This window comes from Haematobia irritans, chromosome 3 (assembly GCF_050003625.1).
Source record: "Haematobia irritans isolate KBUSLIRL chromosome 3, ASM5000362v1, whole genome shotgun sequence".
Classification (NCBI taxonomy): Eukaryota; Metazoa; Arthropoda; class Insecta; order Diptera; family Muscidae; genus Haematobia; species Haematobia irritans.
In genome coordinates this window covers 182,988,792-183,012,837 of record NC_134399.1, presented here as the reverse complement: position 1 = coordinate 183,012,837, position 24,046 = coordinate 182,988,792, and the positions used below count along the sequence as shown (strand labels likewise).

Here is a 24,046-nt window from a genome sequence, read left to right as displayed (position 1 = left end):
TTTTGATATTGGGTAAAATCCATCAATCGATTTTTATATTGTCTTCAATATTAAATAAGTTTCCCTTAAAGATCCAATCAAAAAGTCTTTAAATTGAAAGATACCAGTGTTGCCGGTATTGGGGAATTTTCCAAAAACGATATTTTTAAGTTGCAGACTTGAGAAATTAAAAGAAATTTTTGGTTTTTTTTTGAGGAATTTTAAAAACTTTTGAGCATTAATACGAGGGTTGCCTTTTATATCGGGAACAAAAACGAATATTAGTCATCGCAAACAGCTTTATTGTTTCTCAAAATATTCCCCCCATTAAGATCTATACACTTTTGCATGGGTGTGAACCAATTTGGAGATATAACAAGTTGGCTGATAAGTCCCCGGTCTGACACATAGATGGCGTCGCTAGTATTGAATTATATATTTTTATATAGTACCAACCTTCAAATGATTCGTGTGAAAATTTGACGTCTGTAAGTCAACTAGTTTGTGCGATAGACCGTCTTTTGTGAAGCAACTTTTGTTATTGTGAAAAAAAAAGAATTTCGTGTTTCTCTGTTTTCTGGTATGCGCATGGAATAATTTTTGTCGATTATCTTGAGAAGGGAAAAATCATCAACAGTGACTATTATATGGCGTTATTGGAACGTTTGAAGATCGAAATCGTGGCAAAACGGTCCCATATGAAGAAGAAAAAAGTGTTGTTCCACCAAGACAACGCACCGTGCCACAAGTCATTGCGAACGATGGCAAAAATTCATGAATTGGGCTTCGAATTGCTTCCCCACCAACCGTATTCTCCAGATCTGGCCCCCAGCGACTTTTTCTTGTTCTCAGACCTCAAAAGGATGCTCGCAGGGAAAAAAATTTGGCTGCAATGAAGAGCTGATCGCCGAAACTGAGGCCTATTTTGAGGCAAAACCGAAGGAGTACTACCAAAATGGTATCAAAAAATTGGAAGGTCGTTATAATCGTTGTATCGCTCTTGTAGGGAGCTATGTTGAATAATAAAAACTAATTTTGACAAAAAAATGTGTTTTTCTTTGTTACACTGGGGACTTATCAGCCAACCTGTTAACTTTGATTGAGGTTTCTCCAAAACATGCATTCTGAACGCAATTAAAATACACATTTTAAGAAATTTTGAACTACACTAATTTTTTTCTGATTTAATCATGGAATTAATTGATTTGAATTAAATTAAAATGTCTTCAATCACGAAAATTATTGTATCAATCACAGTTTTAATTGGACATTAAAAAAATACTTGATTAAAAAATTAATTGATTTCATTAGCAAATTTTAATTAATTTTTTAATTGATTCAATTAAAATTTTAATTGATGTTGAGTGCAAAACTTAATTTTTTCATTAAAAACTTAACTATTTTCAATTACTTTCTTACCCCCATTTTCATGAAGCTCCGTTAGTACTACGTTAGCTAACGAACTTTTAAACCATAGTATGGAGATATGTGTCATTTTGCCTATATTTGCTAGTTAGAAACTTAACTAGTGAAATTTTTTCAGTTAAAGTTAACTAGAGAGAAGATATTTCCATTTTACTTTCTGTTAACAGACAGTTAAAGCTTAACAGAGCTACATGGAAATGGCCGTTAGTGTTAGTTTGATTAAATAATTTGTTTGAAATAAATTTTTAGTTAGAAATTAAAAAAAAAAATTCATCACTTTTTATACCCTCCACCATAGGATGGGGGTATATTAACTTTATCATTCCGTTTGTAACACATCGAAATATTGCTCTAAAACCCTATAAAGTATATATATTCTGGGTCGTGCTGAAATTCTGAGTCGATCTGAGCATGTCCGTCCGTCCGTCTGTTAAAATCACGCTAACTTCCGAACGAAACAAGCTATCGACTTGAAACTTGGCACAAGTAGTTGTTATTGATGTAGGTCGGATGGTATTGCAAATGGGCCATATCGGTTCACTTTTACGTATAGCCCCCATATAAACGGACCCCCAAATTTGGCTTGCCGATCCTCTAAGAGAAGCAAATTTCATCCGATTCGGCCGAAATTTGGTACATGGATGGTCTCTAACAAAAATTGATCCACATCGGTCCATAATTCTATATAGCCCCCATATAAACCAATCCCCCGATTTGGCTTGCCGAGCCTCTAAGAGAAGCAAATTTCATCCGATCCGGCTGAAATTTTGTACAGGGCGTTGGTATATAGTTTCTAACAACCATGCAAAAATTGGTCCACATCGGTCCATAATTATATATAGCCCCCATATAAACCGATCCCCCGATTTGGCGTGCGGAGCCTCTAAGAGAAGCAAATTTCATTCGATCCGGCTGAAATTTGGTACATGAGGTTAGTATATGGTCTCTAATGACCATGCAAAAATTAGTCCACATCGGTCCATAATTATATATAGCCCCCATATAAACCGAGCCCCCCCATTTGGTTTGCGGAGCCTCTTGGAAGCCCAAAATTCATCTGATTCAGTTGAAATTTTGTACATGGTGTTAATATATGGCCTCAAGCAACAATACAAAAATTGGTCGAAATCGGTCCATAATTATATATAGCCCCCATATAAACCGATCCCCAGATTTGACCTCCGGAGCCCCTTGGAAGAGAAAAAATCATCCGATTTGGTTCAAATTTGGTACGTGATGTTAGTATATGGTATCCAACAACCATGCACGAATTGATTCATATCAGTCCATAATTAAACATAGCCCCCGTATAAACCGATCCCCAGAATTGACCCCGGGTGCGTTTCGCAGAAGCAAAATTCATCCGATCTGGTTGAAATTTGGTACTTGGTGGTAGTCCACAATCATATATAGCCCCCATATAAACCGATCCTCAGATTTTGTTTCGGAGCCACTTGGAGGAGCAGATTTCATCCGAGTCAGTTGAAATTTGGTACATTGTGCTAGTATATAGCCGTTAACAACCATGCCTAACTAGGTCCATATCGGTCTATAGTTATATATAGCCCTCAGATAAATCGATCCCCAATCACAAAAAATTGGTCCATATCAAGTTCATAATTGTATATAACCCACATATAAGCGACCCCTATATTTCAATTCTGACTCTCTACGTACCGTGCAAAAGTCCATATCGATTCGTAATTATTTGTAGATTTACATACATACCTTTTTTGTCTAATATATACCACGTATGGACTAACTCACAATTTAGAAAACGATTAATTCGATTGTGGATGACAGTCTTTCGTAGATGTTTCTACGCAATCCATGGTGGAGGGTACATAAAATTCGGCCTGGCCGAACTTACGGCTGTATTTACTTGTTTTAATTGGCTTAGTCTTCCCAAATTTGATCAATAAGTTAATTGTATCAATTAATTTTTAATTAAAATTTTTAAAATTTTCAATCATTGACTAAGTTAACTTAAAGTTTCCACCTTGATTAATAGCCTGTTTCTGTAAGTCGAACGAGCACTATCGATCCATGCATTTTTGGTTCTAAATTCAGCTATTTCCATTCCACAGAAACATGCTGTAAAAAGTTAATTGTATTAATTAATTTTTTAATTGAAAAAACATCAATCAACTTTTTAATTCTAAAATCAACTTAATTTTGGTGATATTTTTTTTCTCTGTATTTTGTGGTAGACATGAATTTTTTTTTTTTATAATTTTCCACTTTTTTATTTAATTTATCTAACAAGCGTACAGAGAAAAATGTTTAATGTCAAGGATGTTTTTTAGTGTACTTTACTTACACATAAAAACAAATATTTTTTGTCTTCAATCACGATCATTAAATGATCCAATTAATTTTTAATTGAATTGTCTTCAATCACAGAAATGATAGCATCAATAAAACAAATTAATTGAAAGTCAATTAAAATATTAATAGACTCAATTAAAAAATTAATTGATACTATTAATTTTTGTGATTGCTATTTGTTTCAATTAAAAAATTGGTTGAATCAATAAAATTTTTAATTGAATATTTTTTAAAACTCAATTAAGACTTTAATTGGAAATTTTTTCGTGAAATTTGTTTCTTTACTTGAACCCAAATAATCTTTGCAATTAAATTTATTATTTTTTAATTTATTCTCGAATAATAACTGAGAATTCTTCTTATAAACTCCCATATCTTACCTGCAAATCACTATAGGTGTAGGGATAACTGTGTGCAAAGTAGACGGTATCATTGTCATTCTGAAATTCAACATTAAATGTTAGGGTATAGGATGAATTATCCTCCTCCTCCTCACTGGGTTGGTTGCTAAAAAGAAATACCACGACATTTATATCACACAAAACATACAGACATACACATACACACACACAAATACAAACACGATGACATAAACCAACACCACCAATACAGAGTTAATAGAGAATAGCAACAAGACCAACATTAATCACACAGACAGCGATTATGCATTAATAAGAAATGATAAATTGTTGAGTTGAAGAGGAAAAACAAAAAAAAAAAAACAAGATAAGACATAATTGATGTACATAAGACAGCATAGAATATATGAAGTAGAAGAAAATATTAAGTAAAGAAAGTGTGAAGAAGAAGAAGAAAAGAGGAAGGAAGAATAAGAAAAAGAAAAAAAGCTCATTATAATACCAAATAGCAAGCCATGATGTATTTTTCGGATTTTTTGGTTTTCATTTAAGAGCGCGCAATAAGAAAGTGCCATTAAATTAATATTGCACTTTATATGAAATTAATTACAAGCTACACCTTTCTTTTTTTATGAAAAACAAAAAAGAAAAGGATTTCCATAGCAATTCATGGATATAAAAAGGTGTTTGTATGCGTGTGTGTGTGTGTAGGACACATATGTGTCAGACATGTGAGTTTGTATTGTCTGTATGCATTTAACGTGTTTCCATTGTTATGTACTTAACCCAAATTATAATGGTGTGCAAGGGCATAAAGTGGGTGATATAAAGCTTATGGGCCATTCCATATGAATGTCAACTATACAGTAAAATAAACATTTTTACAATGTGGCTGATATGTATTGCAAAAAAGTTCATGAGCCTCCGTGCTGCAATGGTTAGCAAGGCCAAAAGGATCATGGGTTCAATCTCAGTTTCGCCTAAACACCAAAATGGGTTTTTATAGCATGAACGGTTCCAACGATTTTTCTTTACTCTAATGATTCGGGTATTGATTCCGAGCCAAAGAAGCGGAGAATTGAAGTAAGGATAAATTTAAGACACAATTCTCTTTTAATTTGGAGTTTTTTCTACTTAGTACTAGGACCAAGTTTGAAATTATTCGTTTTTTCTGTTTTTTTTTCTTCATGTGTCAACGACAAAGTAATCTTTTAAATTCGTATCATTGCGCGGGGATCAATCGTGTCAAAAAAGTGGACGAAAAAACCGGTAACAACACCAGCTATGACTCGAAAAGTGAAGGACAGATTTAATCAGTATTCTCGTGCTCGTGAGGCGAACATATCGCCAAAACGAATGCACCATATATTGAAAAATTAGCTTGGACTAAAGCCATTGAAGTTCCAAAGGGTGCAAGAGCTTGTCGATGTAGAAGAAAGTTAGACTGGGAACAGCCAAGTAGTAGCACTAAAGTGACCAGTTACCGATTTTAGTTTTCAATGAAAAGCCATTCCAAAATGAGCAGTATGTGAAAAGACAAAATGGCGGATTTACTTGCCAAAAATTCAACTGAAAATGTACATCTTCGATTGGTCACCAGAGTACACCTTCGATTGGTCGTTTTCTTCAAAATAAATGCCGAGTATTATCGCAAACATTTCCTTCAGACAGAGAAGGAATATGACCATCTCTTAGAGCAAAGTTGGGGAAATGGAACATTTTTGTCGCAAAAATTTTATTTTACAGCCAAAGATAAAATGGTTGTCGAAATCAGATACATAATGTCCCAGAAAATGACATGTTTACCATACAAATATAACATTTTGCTGTAGGAGGTGATCATATTCGTCCTGTGGGTGCATGGACATTCCACCAGGACTCAGCACGCGTCAACCATGAATGGCTTAAGAATGAAGTTCCCCATTTCTACCACACAATGACCATTAATATCTCTGGATCTCAATACGTTGGATTTTTGCCTCTGCGCAATTTTGGAGGGTAGGCTTGATACTTAAAAAATCCATAGCGTTGATCATCTCAGGAATGATCCAAATACGGCAGAGTTACTTTTGTTATGACATTGCCGGTCATTGGCACGAATAATTCGTGCCAAATGTAGCAGATTCGAAAAACTCTAAACTGATCCGAAAATTTTATGTTCATGTTATTTTATTTTCGACATTTTTCTTTGCTTTCCAACAATAAAAGTAAAAAATAGACAAAAGTATAGTGCTTAGCTTTATTGCATAACATAGCAGCTGCCCTGTATGTAGTCCTGAAAATTAAATATTATATACCGATCATGGAATGACCCATATGTGTATATGTACAAGGTGCGATATGCGTTGTTGGTATGTTGTTGAACTTACTCATCGTCATTGCGATAGTAACAGATGTTGTCACCACAACGCACCCAACCTTCATTCTTTGTTTTGGCATTATGGGTGGAGTACATAAGGGGACGCATGCCATCATTGTACAAACTATCCGATTTGATTAAATTCACTATGGAAAATCTGAAATCGAAAGAGGATCAAAGAAAAAAAAAAAAAGAAAATAGATTCAATTGGGAAATGGATTAAAAACAGCATAAAAATTAAAAAAAAATATATCTACACTCAAAGAAACAATATGGAAGACTAAAGAAACATAGTGTTTTTACTTTCAATAATATAGATTTTTACCAAGAGCATCTAACAGGTTGGCTGATAAGTCCCCGGTCTAACAAAGAAAACCAAATTTTTTGTCAAAAGTCGTTCTTATTATTCAACATAGTTCCCTTCAAGAGCGATACAACGATTATAACGACCTTCCAATTTTTTGATACCATTTTGGTAGTAATCCTTCGGTTTTGCTTCAAAATAGGCCTCAGTTTCGGCGATCACCTCTTCATTGCAGCCAAATTTTTTCCCTGCGAGCATCCTTTTCAGGTCTGAGAACATGAAAAAGTCGATGGGGGCCAGATCTGGAGAACCCGGTGGGTGGGGAAGCAATTCGAAGCCCAATTCATGAATTTTTGGCATCGTCCTCAATGACTTGTGGCAAGGTGCGTTGTCTTGATGAAACAACACTTTTCTTCTTCATATGGGGCCGTTTTCCCTTCTCAAGATAATCGATAAAAATTATTCCATGCGCATCCAAAAAAAAAAAATGAGGCCATTACTTTGCTAGCGGACTTTTGAGTCTTTCCACGCTTCGGAGACGTTTCACCGGTCGCTGTCCACTCAGCCGACTGTCGATTGGACTCAAGAGTGTAGTGATGGAGCCATGTTTCATCCACTGTCACACATCGACGGAAAAACTCGGGTGTATTACGAGTTAACAGCTGCAAACACCGTTCAGAATCATCAATACGTTGTTGTTTTTGGTCAAATGTGAGCTCGCGTGGCACCCAACTTGCACAGAGCTTCCGCATATCCAAATATTGATGAATGATATGACCAACACGTACCTTTGATATCTTTAAGGCCTCTGTTATCTCGATCAACTTCATTTTACGGTCTTTCGGGCGTCCACTGCGTTCACCGTCCTCCGTGCTCATTTCACCACGCTTGAATTTTGCATACCAATCAATTATTGTTGATTTCCCTGGGGCAGAGTCCGGAAACTCATTATCAAACCAAGTTTTTGCTTCCACCGTAATTTTTCCCTTCAGAAAACAGTATTTTATCAAAACACGAAATTCCTTTTTTTCACAATAACAAAAGTTGCTTCACAAAATACGCTTTATCTCACAAACTAATTGACTTACAGACATCAAATTTTGACACGAATCATTTGAAGGTTGGTACTATATAAAAAGAATATGCATTTAATACTAGCGACGCCATCTATGTGTCAGACCGGGAACTTATCAGCCAACCTGTTAATTTATCTACAGAATTTTCAGCAATAATATTTTTTCTGTAGAAAAATTATTATTGCTGAACAATTTTCGAATGTTCATCTAACAAATGATACTTAAAAGAAATATGGAAAACATTTTTAAATACCTATCTATTTTGTTTTTGTCAATAAAATAGCTTTTAATGAGAAATATAATTATATTTGGAGACAAACAAATATTATTGCAACAATTATGGTAATTGTTCTCCCAAAATATATTGGATAGTTGTAGTATATTTGCCGATCATATTTTTTCCAAAAGCGTTGTGATTTTCTCACCAATAAATCTAAGGGTTCTCAGGAAAAAAATTAATTTTGGCGGAGAAAATACGATTGCAACCATAATTTAAAAAAAATGTATTTTTTAACACAATATATGAATAATTATATTAGGTTTACTAATTTTTATTTTTCAAATAAATCTTTTGGTTTTCAAGAACATTTTAATATTTGTATAGAAAATAAAATATGATTGGAACCATAATTTAAAAAATATATTTTAAACACCATACTGTTTTAGTTTAAACACAATAGCGTTTTATGACAAACATAATTATATTTGAAGACAAACAAATATTATTGCAACAATTATGATAAATATTCTCCCACAAAATAATGGATATTTGTAGAAGGTTTACCTATCATGTTTTTCCCAAAAGCATTGTAGTTTTCTCACCAATAAAATATATGATTTTCAAAAACATTTTAATTTTTATAGAGAAAATAAAATATGATTGGAACCATTATTATTTTTAAACACCAAAAATTGTAGTCAATAAAATATCGTTTTGTGGCAAACATAATAATATTTTGAGACAAACAAATATTATTACAACAATTATGATAATTATTCTCCCGACAATGTTTTCCAAAAGCATTGAGGTTTTCTCACCAAGAAACTATAATGGTCTCCAAAACATGTTAATTTTTGTAGTGAAAATAAAATAGGATCGCAAACATAATTTTAAAAAAATATATAATTAAACACCATATTGTTTTGTTTTTATGAATAAAATGGTGTTTTATGGCAACCAAGTATTTGAAGACAAACAAATAACATTGCAAGAATTATGATAATTATCCTCCAAAAAAAATATTTGGATATAGTAGGTTTGCCAACCATGTGGTTCTCAAAAACATTTTAATTTTTGTAGAGAAAATAAAATATGATTACAAGCATAATTTAAAAAGGCATAGTTTAAATAATTTTTTTAGTTACCATAATCCCTCCATCCATTTTTCACCCACTTACCTGTACAACATATTCCTCTTTGTTTTTCGTACCCGAAAATAAAACCATTGTCGTGAACGACTCGTATAGAGATCGGGACGCAAATACAATTCATAATAGGCCGGTGTAATTTGTACGGCTTTGGCCAAATTTCCTGATTCAAAACGTGACTCGAATTCCAGGCCATCATATTCTTCGGGATTATAGGGATGGCAGTTGGTTAGAAATTTCGAACCACCCACGGCTGATCGGCTAAACTGTGGTAAATAATGAGATTTAGAATTTGTATCACTGTTATGCGTCCTACGCGGACGGCAGTCTTCTTGATTTGCTTGGCAATTATACTGATTTGAAATTGAATTAAAATTTTGATTTTCACTACAACTACAGGGTGCATAAGAGCAGGATGTGCTGGTGTCATTGGGATTTCGAGTTAAGGATGAAGAAATATTTTGAAATTTATTCGAATGATTTGATGAGCATCGGGAGGAAGGACATAAAGGGATTTGATCATCAGGATTAATTTGGGGTTTCTTTGATATTTTGGGCCAATTATTATTTTCTGAACTTTGGAGATTGGAGGATTCTTGTCTTGGTCTTTGAGTCAATTCATTGAGATTCAAGGACATATCAGAATTGAATATAGGATTGGCTTTCAATTTGGCATATTCTGAGGAAAAGTGTTTTCTGTTCTCTGTGTCGGATTCATTGGGAGGTGTATGGTGCTGATTTTTCTTCTCATCTTCTGATAGTGAGTCACCACCAATTGTAGACCTACTAAGTACAATTTGCAAGCCTGCCATTAATTCCTCTTCAAATCCTATAGGCATTGAAGCTAAATCATTACTTCCAACCTTGCCATATTTTTGGGCAAAGACATCTTTTCCAAATTGCTGTCGTATATAGGTGGGTGTGGCAGCTCTATATTCGGGTGATTTATTGGCCCATATATCATCGATTTGTTCCTCAGTTACAGGATTCTCATCGGCCCATGATAGTGGTTTTTTATCACCACCACCACCACCACTATCCTCATCATCGCCCTGTTCATCGTTATCACTATCATCGTCGTCATCATCATCTTCTCCATTTGAATTACTCGATGACCTTGGTTCTAATGTTGTTAACATTTGTGTTATGATATTGGCATTCTTTTGCAAACGTTTTGAACTTTTGAGATCTGGTGTAGAACCTTGTGATTCACATGATGAAACATCTGAATCGCTGGACTCATCATCATGATTTTTATGTGATGATCGCCTCGAGTTTTTATCCTAATTTAAAAAAAAGGTGTTTGGTTTTATTATATTAATTTAGTTAGGAATTTGCCGGGATTAGACTGCAAGCATGTAGCCAACTATGCGGAACAATTGTTAGTTTGGAAAGCATGGTCTTAGAAATCACATTTGGTAGGTGTTTGAAAGTAGTACGGTATGAGGAGCACCAAATTAGGTTTATATCAGGGATGGAAAATACAATTTTTAAGAAAGTACAAAAAAGGTATTTTTTGAGCGGAAAGGTACTTTTTACTAAATTTCAACAAAAATTTCACTGGAAGATTATTGTCAAGAGACTGAATTTTAAAGAAAATAAAAATTTTCTATAGAAATAAAATTTTGCAAAATTTTTTCTATAGAAATAAAATTTCCTATAGAAATAAAATTTTTACAAAATTTTCAATTGAAATAAAATTTTGACAAAATTTTCTATAAAAATAAAATTTTGCAAAAATTCTATATAGAAATAAAATTTTGACAACATTTTCTACCGAAATAAAAAATCGATAATATAGAATCGCATTCTTTTTTCGACTAAAACATTCTTGAAGTTCAATAAAATCCTGTTTTTGACTATGTCTTTTACAAAATCGAGATTTTCTTCCCACATGAACATGTCTGTTTTGCCATATTTGTAAAAGACTATTAGCAAATAAAGTTGATAAAGACTTTCTCAAAATATTAAAATATTTTGTCAAAGCCATTGTACCATAAATCTGATATCGACTCAAAAATGTCTACACAAAAGGTACTAAATCCTTCGCGGGGGTACTACGGTACTGACCGGGGTGAAAATGTATTGAAAAAAGTACTATAGTACTGCATTTTCCATCCCTGGTTTATATACATTTTAATATATTTTAATATTTAATATACTTAATATATTTGTTTTATAATTTTTTTATTATATTTTATTTTATATAGTTTTATTATAATTATAAAAAAATTCAATTTATTTATAAACCAGTTTCATATATGTTAGAAAAGGCCAACAAAATTTGTTTTTTTTTTTTGACAATTTCTTTTCTTGGCGATATTTTCTTTTCGTGTCTATAATTGCATTTCAGTGCTTTGTGTGTAATACTACAAGTGCCATTAGAATCGTTGTTGTTGCTGTAAGACATCCGTTTTGTTACAAGTTTAAGGTTGTTGTGTTTTATTTGGTCGTTTTTTTTTGTAGTTTTTTTTTTTGGTTCATAGAAATATTGTGTCGTCGTACCACCACAGTTGGTTGTGTTTTGTTTTGCTGTTTTATTTTGCCTTTTAATTTTGTTTGTAGCTGCCTCTTACATACATATGTATGGCAGTTGAGTAGGCACTTTGCTTATGTATTTATTTAGCTGTCAGAGAGTATTTTGTTAGCAAGAGAAACAAGCATTCACTTAACCAACACAACTACCGGTTATATTGTGTTCTAATGCAGTTCTTCCATGCGTGGAAACACACAAACTCAGTTAAAACAACAGCCTAGAATTTTGTATGATTCTTCAATTAATGTTAGTCATACGACACATGTGTTTTTTTTTGTTATGGATTTATGAAGAGAGGAAAAGGTGTAGGGAATTTCTTTTTTGCTAAGGAATTTTTAAATTTCACTCAATCTTTGCCAAACAGCTTAGAATGATGTATCGGATTTTCGATGTTATCAATCTTATTGATTGTTTTTCCTTGCTTCTTCGTTCTAATGTGGTATGGAGTAGGGGTAGTGTTCCTGGTTTTTGGGAGTAAAGGAAATAGACTCTTAAAAAAATATACGGAATGACATTGTTGGTAATTCGGTTGCAAAATTAAATAAAATGTGATATGCTAAACATGACAAGCTCTAATGTAAATGAAAAATTCTTTAAGTGGTAATATTGGAAAAAAAGACTTTTGTTATTGGCTACACAGAAAAAAAATATCACCGAAATATTTCCAATTAAAAAGTTAATTGAAGCTGAAATTTTCTTCATTTAATCAAACTAGAAACATTAAGTCAATTACATCAATGATAGAAACTTTTTAATTAAAAAATTAATTAATTATACCCTGCCCCACACTGTGGAACAGGGTATTATAAGTTAGTGCATATGTTTGTAACACCCCGAAGGAGACGAGATAGACACATGGTGTCTTTGGCAATAATGTTCAGGTTGGGTCCCTGGGTCGATATAACCATGTCCGTCTGTCCGTCCGTCTGTCTGTGAACACATTTTTGTGATCAAAGTCTAGTTCGCAATTTAAGTCCAATCGCCTTCAAATTTGGCACATGTTACTACTTTGAGTCAGAATAGAACTCTATTGATTTTGAAAGAAATCGGTTCAGATTTAGATATAGCTCCCATATATATCTTTCGCCCGATATGCAATAATATGGACCCAGCAGCCAGAGTTTTGGCCCAATTTGTTTGAAATTTTGCACTAGGAGTACAATTAGTAGTGCAGTAAAGTGTGAAAAATTTAATTGAAATCGGTTCAGATTTAGATATAGCTCCCATATATAGCTTTCGCCCGATTTACACTCATATGACCACAGAGTCCAATTTTTTGCTCCGATTTAGTTGAAATATCACACAGGGAGTAGAATTAGCATTGTAGTTATGCGTGCCAAATTTGGTTGAAATCGGTTCAGATTTAAATATATCTCCCATAGATAGCTTTCACCCGATTTACACTCGTATGACCACAGAGGCCAATTGTTAACTCCGATTTCGTTAAAATTTTGCACAGGGAGTAGAATTAGCATTGTTGATATGCGTGCCAAATTTGGTTGAAATCGGTTTAGATTTAGATATAGCTCCCATATATAGCTTTCGCCCGATTTACACTCGTATGACCACAGAGGCCAATTTTTTGCTCCGATTTAGTTGAAATTTTTCACAGGGAGTAGAATTAGCATTGTAGCTATGCGTGCCAAATTAGGTTGAAATCGGTTCAGATTTAAATATATCTCCCATATATAGCTTTCGCCCGATTTACCCTCATATTACCACAGAGGCCAATTTTTAACTCCGATTTAGTTGAAATTTTGCACAGGGAGTATAATTAGCATTGTTGATATGCGTGCCAAATTTGGTTGAAATCGGTTTAGATTTAGATATAGCTCCCATATATAGCTTTCGCCCGATTTACACTCATATGACCACAGAGGCCAATTTTTTGCTCCGATTTAGTTGAAATTTTTCACAGGGAGTAGAACTAGCATTGTAGCTATGCGTGCCAATCGGTTCAGATGTAGATATAGCTCCCATATATATGTTTTTCTGATTTCGACAAAATGGTCAAAATACCAACATTTTCCTTGTAAAATGTCCACTGCTTAGTCGAAAAGTTGTAAAAATGACTCTAATTTTCCTAAACTTCTAATACATATATATCGATCGATAAATCATAAATAAACTTTTGCGAAGTTTCCTTAAAATTGCTTCAGATTTAAATATTTCCCCATATTATTTTACTACACTGAAAAAACAGTGAACCCACCAGGAAGAAACATTTCGGTTAATTTTAGAAAATTTTGAATATGTTTAGAAAATTTTAACTAAACAGTATAACAAACGCTGGCATAACGCCGATGTCATAAAAATAAGTAAATATTTTTCGACAAATTCAAGAAAATGTATTAGACATAATTAAGTTTTTTCACTTGTCAAAGAAAATTTTGTAGTTTGAAGGAAAAAATTGGAGTTCAAAATTGCTCATGATGAACGCATTTGTAGTAAAATTTACAAATTTAAAGAAATATTGAAATATTTTGTGGAAGATACGAATTTAGTTAATCTTTATCCTTCATTTGTGTAAATTTTTTCCTCGGTTTTAGTTAAATTAACTAACGTACACAAAAAATTATTAGAGTAGAGGAAACTTTCTCCAAACATAATAATTCCATGAACTAAAATACAGTTAAATTGGCTTTAGTGAAATAGAGAGTTCACTTTTTTTTGAGTGTAACATTGTGTTCCACCCTAGTGCATTAGCCGACCTAAATTTTGAGTCTATAGATTTTGTAGAAGTCTATCAAATTCTGTCCAGATCGAGTGATATTTAAATGTATGTATTTTGGACAAACCTTTATATATAGTCCCCAACACATTTGACGGATATGATATGGTATCTACAAAGTGGTGCAGGGTATAATATAGTCGGCTCCGCCCGACTTTAGACTTTCCTTATTTGTTTTTAATAAAAAATATAATTGACGCAATCAATTTTTTAATCAAAATAAAAACATATAGTCAATTAAGAATGTGATTGCAAATAGTTACGTCTTTAATTAAAAAATAATAGATAACAGGTTGGCTGATAAGTTCCCGGTCTAACAAAGAAAAACACATTTTTTTTTGTCAAAATTCGTTTTTATTATTCAACATAGTTCCCTTCAAGAGCGATACAACGATTATAACGACCTTCCAATTTTTTGATACCATTTTGGTAGTACTCGTTCGATTTTGCCTCAAAATAGGCCTCAGTTTCGGTGATCACCTCTTCATTGCAGCCAAATTTTTGCCCTACGAGCATCCTTTTGAGGTCTGAGAACAAGAAAAAGTTGCTGGGGGTCGGATCTGGAGAATAAAGGGCGATACGGTCAAAATTTGGTCAAGGGAAAACGCGTGTAAATCGGTGAAATCGTTTATTTAAAAAATCAAATTAAATTTCTTTTTCAAGTTCAATTAGTATAAAATTCAGGAAAAATATTCAGTTAGGCTTTCGCTTTTCCAAATCTGAATTACCGGTCCTCACGCTTGACACCTGCCATCAGATTTTGTACAACCACCTTGTCCACCTTCTTCGCCGCAGATAGCCAGTTTGCCTTGAACTGCTGCTCGTCCTTAGCAGTTTTTTTTGGTCTTCTTTAGGTTCCGCTTGACAATAGCCCAGTATTTCTCAATTGGGCGGAGCTCTGGCGTGATGAGAGGGTTATTGTCCTTGGGAACAACCTGCACGTTGTTGGCGGCGTACCACTCCATGGCCTTTTTACCGTAATGGCAAGATGCCAAATCCGGCCAAAACAGTACGGAACAACCGTGTTTCTTCAGGAAAGACAGCAAACGTTTATTCAAACACTCTTTCACGTAAATTTCTTGGTTGACAGTCCCGGAAGCTATGAAAATGCTGCTTTTCAAGCCACAGGTACAGATGGCTTGCCAAACCAGATATTTCTTTGCGAACTTTGACAGTTTTATGTGCTTGAAAATATCTGCTACCTTTCCCCTTCCTTTTGCCGTATAAAACTTCTGTCCCGGAAGCTGCTTGTAGTCGGCTTTGACGTAGGTTTCGTCGTCCATTACCACGCAGTCAAATTTCGTCAGCATCGTCGTGTACAGCCTCCGGGATCGCGCTTTGGCCGTCGTATTTTGTTTATCATCGCGATTTGGAGTTACTACCTTCTTGTAAGTCGATAGTCCGGCTCGTTTTTTGGCTCGATGCACGGTTGTAGACGATACACCCAGCTTATTTGCGGCATCTCGGAGAGAGAGGTTTCGCTTGAAACTACCGGCAACTCTCTTTGTCGTCTCAGCCATAGATAATAGAAATACATAGATGTCCCACTCTTCTCTTTAAAAAAAATGTGTCAGTTCCAAAAACATTTCGTTTTGGTTTTTTTCGTTAAGAGAGATTCTTTTGTATTCGTTGTCCATTCACAATTAATTTTTTATGAGGAGTTTTTTTATTACAGAACACCCTGTTGTGTTAAAAAGAGTACCAAAAATCTCTCAATTCTCTTGATTTTCTTCGTTTATTCTTAATCTTCGGAACTGTCAAACTTAGTTTGACACCCAAGGGACATCTATGTATTTCTATTATCTATGGTCTCAGCGGCTTCCGGTTTTCAATTTCCCCCCGATCCAGACTTCCTGGCTGTCGACAAACGTTCCCCAAACACTTTAATTATATTTGTAACGGTTGATTTGGCAACTTTTAGCGATAATGCCAGCTTTGCGTGCGAGTAGCTCGGATTTTCGCGATGCGCGAGCAAAAGTTTGATACGCTGCTCTTCTTGCTTGGACGGCATTTTGACAACTGAAGAGTGAATTCCAAAACCAAAATAGGAGCAACGTTCTACACACACACACACCTTCAAAATGAGGGGTGTTCCGGTTTTTTAAATGCAAAATTGAAAGAAATACGTAAGTTTATATTGACCAAATTTTGACCGTATCATCCTTTAATTAAAAAATAATAGATACAATCATTTGTTAATCAAATATTCCATGTTTACGATACAAAATCAAGAACCCTACACAAGAAAAAATTATACTGTAAAATTCAGTATATGTTCCAAAGCCTCTTGAACAGTTATAACTACGTTTACTTTTTATTTGAAGCATTTTTATTGGCTTAAGGTGTGTTTTACTAAAAGCCTCCTGATTTAACTAAGCCCGCCTAAAGGCGCGATTGGGCATTAGAGGGCTAAGAACACAAATTTAATAAAGAAAATGAGTGAAAATTTTCGCGGTTTTTATTAAACACTTACACTGAAAAAACAGTGAACCCACCAGGAAGAAAAATTTCGGTTAATTTTAGAAAATTTTGAATATTTTTAGAAAATTTTAACTAAACAGTATAATAAACGCTGGCATCACGCCGATGTCATAAAAATAAGTAAATATTTTTCGGCAAATTGAAGAAAATTTATTAGACATAATTAAGTTTTTTTATTTGTTAAAGAAAATTTTGTAGTTTGAAGGTAAAAATTGGAGTTCAAAATTGCAAGAATGTCTTTAGTGATATACGAAGTTCATGATGTACGCATTTGCAGTAAAATTTATTTTACAAATTTAAAGAAATATTGAACTATTTTGTGGAAGACACGAATTTAGTTAATCTTTATCTTTCATTTGTGTATATTTTTGTCTCGGTTTTAGTTAATTTAACTAACGTACACAAAAAATTATTAGAGTAGAGGAAACTGTCTCCAAACTTAATTACTCCATGAACTAAAGTAAAGTTTAATTGGCTTTAGTGAAATAGAGAGTTCACTTTTTTTTGAGTGTAATTGTTCCTATTTAGAAAAATATATCGATTTTCTTGTATTTTAGTTTTGTTATGATTTCTAGAGTTTCTAGTTAGGTTTTCAAGGTCATAAGTTTATGTAAATAAAAGATAATTTATTTCATATTTGTATCCTACGTTTCGATGGGAATTTCCATCTTCACCGAGGATTTACTTTATTGAAATCTGGCAACGACTTAATAAAATATTCGAAAAGAACAATTAGGATATATATTTGATTTACCGAATTCTTTAGTTTTCTTTTGCGTTTCTTTTCACAACGTCAATAAATAAAAATATTTTCAAAAATCCAAATTATAATAGAGAAAAACAAGTACATACGGCCGTAAGTTCGGCCAGGCCGAATCTTATGTACCCTCCACCATGGATTGCATAGAAACTTGTATTAAAGACTGTCATCCACAATCGAATTACTTGTGTTGTGGCAAGGTATCTTAAAACTTCTTAACACCGTCTTCTCAATTATATATATTAAACAAAAAGAGGCCGATTAAATACGTATATAATTCAGTTTGACATAATAGAAATACAATTTTGACAAAAATTTCTATAGAAATAAAATTTTGACAAAATTTTCTATAGAAATAAAATTTTGACAAAATTTTCGATAGTAATAAAATTTTGACAAAATTTTCTATAGAAATAAAATTTCGACAAAATTTTCTATAGAAATAAAATCTTGACAAAATTTTGTATAGAAATAAAATCTTGACAAAATTTTGTATAGTAATAACATTTTGACAAAAATTTTTATACTAATAAAATTTTGGTAGATTATTTTTGGGGATCGTCTATATATAACTATAGACCGATATGGACCAAGTTTGGCATGAAAATACAATTTTGACAAAATTTTCTATAGAAATAAAATTTTGACAAAATTTTCTATAGAAAGAAAATTTTGACAACATTTTCTATAGAAATAAAATTTCGACAAAATTTTCTATAGAAAAAAAATCTTGACAAAATTTTGTATTGTAATAAAATTTTGACAAAATTTTCTATAGCAATAAAATCTTGACAAAATTTTGTATAGTAATAACATTTTGACAAAAATTTTTATACTAATAAAATTTTGGTAGATTATTTTTGGGGATCGTCTATATATAACTATAGACCGATATGGACCAAGTTTGGCATGAAAATACAATTTTGACAAACTTTTCTATAGAAATAAAATTTTGACAAAATTTTCTATAGAAAGAAAATTTTGACAACATTTTCTATAGAAATAAAATTTCGACAAAATTTTCTATAGAAAAAAAAAACATTACAAAATTTTGTATTGTAATAAAATTTTGACAAAATTTTCTATAGCAATAAAATCTTGACAAAATTTTGTATAGTAATAACATTTTGACAAAAATTTTTATACTAATAAAATTTTGGTAGATTATTTTTGGGGATCGTCTATATATAACTATAGACCGATATGGACCAAGTTTGGCATGAAAATACAATTTTGACAAAATTTTCTATAGAAATAAAATTTTGACAAAATTTTCTATAGAAATAAAATTTTGACAACATTTTCTATAGAAATAAAATTTCGACAAAATTTTCTATAGAAAAAAATCTTGACAAAATTTTGTATTGTAATAAAATTTTGACAAAATTTTCTATAGCAATAAAATCTTTACAAAATTTTGTATAGTAATAAGATTTTGACAAAAATTTTTATACTAATAAAATTTTGGTAGATTATTTTTGGGGATCGTCAATATATATATATAACTATAGACCGATATGAACCAAGTTTGGCATGGTTGTTAGCGGCCATATACTAGAGCAATGTACCAAATTTCATCCGGATCGGATGGATTTCGATCCTCCAAGAGCTCAAATCTGGGGATCGGTTTAAATGGGGGCTACATAGAATTATTGACCGATATGGACCAATTTTTGCATGGTTTTTAGAGACCATATACTAACACCTCATACCAAATTTTAACCGGATCGGGTGAATTTTGCTCTTCCAAGGGACCCCGTAGGTAAAATCTGGGGATTAGTTTATATGGGGGCTATATATAATTATGGACCGATGTGGACCAATTTTTGCATGGTTGTTAGAGACCATATACCAACACCATGTACCAAATATCTCTTTGAGGCTCCGCAAGCCAAATCTGAGGATCGGTTTATATGGGGGCTATATATAATTATGGACCGATGTGGACCACTTTGCATGGTTGTTAGAGACCATATACCAACATAAACCATGCACCAAATTTCAACCGGATCGTATGAAATATGCTTCTCCTAGAGGCTCCGCAACCGAAATCTGGCAATACGTAAAAGTGGACCGATATGGCCCATTGGCAATACCATCTGACCTACATTAATTAGCGTGATTTCAACAGACGGACGTATTTCCGTACGTCCGTCTGTTGATCGACTTTATGGGGTCCTAGAGCAATATTTCGATGTGGTACAACAGAATGACACCCCATCCTATGGTGGAGGGTATAAAAATATTTTCCTAATTTCGAAAAAGCGTTAAGTCAAGGATGCAGAATTCTGAAAAAAAATCTCAGCCTATATTTAAAAAAAAAACAAAAACAAAAATTATGATTCAATCAAGAAATTGATTGATCCAATTAATTTTTTAATTGAAATGTCTTCAATCACGAAGATGATAGAATGAATCACAGTTTTATTTGGGCATAAAAAAATTCATTTGATATGGAAATGTCAATTAATTTTTTAATTGATTCAATTAACAATTTAATGGTTGTTAATTGCAAAAACAAATTAATTTTTTAATTGATTCAATCAAAAATTAAAATGATTCAATCAGGGTTTTAATCGATTCAATTTAAATGATGTCGATTGGAAAACTCGAATCAAGTTTTTAATTGATTATTAACTTTTTAATTAAATGAGTTACACGTTTAGTTGAATTGATTAAATTTTTTAATTAAATTGTTTTGTTTTTGGAACAATTAATATAAAAATAAAAACCGCGGAAATTTTGACTCATATTCCTAACTAATTTTGTGTTTTTAGTTTGATTAAAATATTATCGTTTCAAGTAATATTTTAATTAAAGACATAACTATTTGCAATCACTTTCTTAATTGACTTTGTATTTTTATTTTGATTAAAAAATTGATTTAGCAATTAATTTTTTTATTAAAAAAAATCAATCATTGTTTTAACTGACTTAGTTAATTATATCAATTAAGTTTTTAATTAAAAAAATAAATATTTTCGAACGTTGACAAAGTTATTTGTATCAATTAATTTTTTTATTGAAAAAGTTTTCAGTATCAAATAGCTTTTTAATTGGAAATGTTTTGGTGATATTTTTTCTGCGTTGGGGGGTTTTATCTTTGAGCCAAGGATGCCATATTTCTTATCCAATAGTGTGCTTTAACAGAGGTACGCAAATTACAAATTTAGAATCAAGTACGCAAAACTCAATTCAAGAAAATAATTGCGTCTTAAATGTGTCCTTATTTCAATTATCCGCTTCTATGGCTCTGAATCACTGCCACAATCATAAAATAAAGACAAAATCTTTGGAATCGGACATATTTCGTTTCAATGTGAAAGATAGAATGTTGTAACTTGATTATAAGGGACGGATATCATTGTGTCTCAGAATTTTCTTTTTTGGGATATATTTGTCTTAAAAGTATTATTTTCAAATTTACCATGTCCATCACATTGAGTTGAGTTGAAAGTATTAATATGTTTTAATGAGGTGCTAGTTTGAAAAGTTTTAGTAAAAAAAAACAAATAAAGCAAAATAATATTCAACTCCAACATCAAACAACAAAACTATTCTATGCCATCATCATTCATCATTAAGTGCAAAAACCAGAACAAAAGTGAGCATGTTTTTTCTGTTTTCTATAAACCAACTTACATAGTTTACCGCACTTATGGGATTGTAATTGAAGACAACAATGCCATTTTCCTCGCCCACTGGGTTGGGTTTCAATTCCTTACCGGTTGGTTGATAAAATGGTTCTGGCTGTGTGGGTACTTTCGGAATGTGAGCGATACGTTCTTCAATGACCTGTAACGATAAAGTGAAAAAAGGACGTTATAAAAAAAAAAATGAACTGAACAATAAGTGGCGGTAGAGGGCCAGGCATATAACAAAACTTGAAAATCATAAAAATTCATAATGTGAAAAATGTTTATATTACATTTGCCATAGCAGCAGCATAATTTAATGGTTTTCCCTTTGGTATTTTCACGCTTTTACGCTTTCTGGGTAACTGACATTACTTTGCTCTTTTTGTGATAACAAAAAGGATATTTTTCGCAGGTTTTATTGAAGTGTGCCAGCAAGCATCATTAGACCAAAAGCAAAATATTTTAGTTTTTAATAATGTTTTGCTTAGAGATTTTATATATCTTTCTTTTTTTGGGGTCATTTATGTGATGTTCGTTTTTCCTGGGATTGTAAATGTACATCATTAAATGTTTCATTACAAAAATATCATGAGACCAATTTACGATAATGTTTAGGTTAAATTATCTCCAGAGATAATAAGGAGCTCTGCAGGTTGCAGCAAGATCCAGAAGGTGACGAACAATTAGGAAATATATAATTCTAAATTTTTCTGAAAGTATAAGCAAAAACAAATCAATTTTATTTCTATAGAAAATTTTGTCAAGATTTTATTTCTATAGAAAATTTTGTCAAACATCTATAGAAAATTTTCCGAAATTGTTATTTCTATAGAAAATTTTGTCAAAATTTTATTTCTATAGAAATTTGTGTCAACATTTTATTTCTGTAGAAATTTTTGTCAAAATTTTATTTCTATAGAAAATTTTGTCAAAAAAAAAAATTACCTAATCTTTTTTCTGTAGAGAATTTTGTCAATTGTTTTCTATAGAAAATGTTGTCAAAATCTTATTTCTATAGAAAAATTTCTGAAAATATTATTTCTATGGAAAATTTTTTTCAACATTTTATTTCTATAGAAAATTTTGTCAAGATTTTATTTCTATAGAAAATTTTTTTCAAAAATCTATAGAAAATTTTCCGAAATTGTTATTTCTATAGAAAATTTTGTCAAAATTTTTTTTCTATCGAAAATTTTGTCAAAATTTTTTTTCTATCGAAAATTTTGTTAAAATTTTATTTCTTAGAAAATTTTCTGAAAATGTTATTTCTACAGAACATTTTGTCAAAATGTTAGGTTTAGGTTAGGTGGCAGCCCGATCGATCGATATCATATCAAATCCGTCAAATGTGTTAGGTTAGGTTAGGTTGGGTGGCAGTCCGATGTATAAGGCTCACTTAGACTATTCAGTCCATTGTGATACCACATTGGTGAACTTCTCTCTTATCACTGAGTGCTGCCCGATTCCATGTTAAGCTCAATGACAAGGGACCTCCTTTTTATAGCCGAGTCCGAACGGCGTTCCACATTGCAGTGAAACCACTTAGAGAAGCTTTGAAACCCTCAGAAATGTCACCAGCATTACTGAGGTGGGATAATCCACCGCTGAAAAACTATTTGGTGTTCGGTCGAAGCAGGAATCGAACCCACGACCTTGTGTATGCAAGGCGGGCATGCTAACCATTGCACCACGGTGGCTCCCTTGTCAAAATGTTATATTAATAGAAAATTTTCTGATAATGTCATTTCTATAGAAATTTTTCTGCAAAATTTTGTTTTTATAGACAATTTTCTGAACATTTTATTTCTGACTTTAATTGCATATTTTTGTATGCAATTAAAATCTTTATTTCTATAGAAAATTTGGTCAACATTTTATTTCTATAGAAAATTTTGTCAAAATTTTATTTCTATAGAATTTTTGTCAAAATTTTATTTCTATAGAAAATTTTGTCAAAATTTTGTTTCAATAGAAAATTTTGTCAAAAATTTTTTTCTATCGAAAATTTTGTTAAAATTTTATTTCTATAGAACATTTTCTGAAAATGTTATTTCTACAGAAGATTTTGTCAAGATTTTATTTGTATAGAAAATTTTGTCAAAATTTTATTTCTATAGAAAATTTTGTCAAGATTTGCTATAGAAACTTTTGTCAAAAATCTATAGAAAATTTTCCGAAAATGTTATTTCTATAGAACATTTTGTCAAAATATTATTTCTATACAAAATTTTGTCAAAATGTTATTTCTATAGAAAATTTTGTCAAAATTTTATTTCTATAGAAATTTTTGTCACAATTTTATATCTATAGAAAATTTTGTTAAAATTTTATTTCTATAGTAAATTTTGTCAAAAATGTTTTTCTATCGAAAATTTTCTTAAAATTTTATTTCTGTAGAATTTTTTTTGAAAATTTTGTTTTTATTTTGTCAAAATTTTATTTCTATAGAAAATTTTGTCAAAATTTTATTTCTATAGAAAATTTCGTCAAAAATCTATAGAAAATTTTCCGAAAATGTTATTTCTATAGAAAATTTTATCAACATTTTATTTTATAGAAAATTTTGTTAAAATTGTGTAAGGATTTTATTTCTATAAGAAATTTTGTCAAAATTGTATTTCCATAGAAAATATTGTCAAAATTTTATTTCATTTTCTTGTTTTTGATTTCAGCTTAAAACCATGCATTGACTAAACTACAAG

General features: G+C 31.8%; 1 protein-coding gene and 1 long non-coding RNA gene across 8 annotated transcripts in view; one reads left to right on the top strand and one right to left on the bottom strand.

Annotated features, from left to right (window-relative positions):
- LOC142229586 (uncharacterized) overlaps positions 1-24,046 on the top strand; it is a 436,426-nt gene that overhangs the window by 105,635 nt on the left and 306,745 nt on the right. The window lies entirely within an intron of this gene.
- Nna1 (Nna1 carboxypeptidase) overlaps positions 1-24,046 on the bottom strand; it is a 403,238-nt gene that overhangs the window by 99,676 nt on the left and 279,516 nt on the right. For 4 of the 7 annotated variants that reach the window (XM_075300150.1, XM_075300154.1, XM_075300152.1 and 1 more), the window contains exons 3-6: positions 21,349-21,501; positions 9,229-10,481; positions 6,461-6,607; positions 4,113-4,239 (exon numbers count right to left, since the gene is read on the bottom strand). In XM_075300150.1, the coding sequence (XP_075156265.1) occupies positions 4,113-4,239; positions 6,461-6,607; positions 9,229-10,481; positions 21,349-21,501 (1,680 nt within the window). The remainder of the gene's footprint in view (positions 1-4,112; positions 4,240-6,460; positions 6,608-9,228; positions 10,482-21,348; positions 21,502-24,046) is intronic. The other 3 variants (XM_075300155.1, XM_075300151.1, XM_075300156.1) reach the window with 3 other exon arrangements.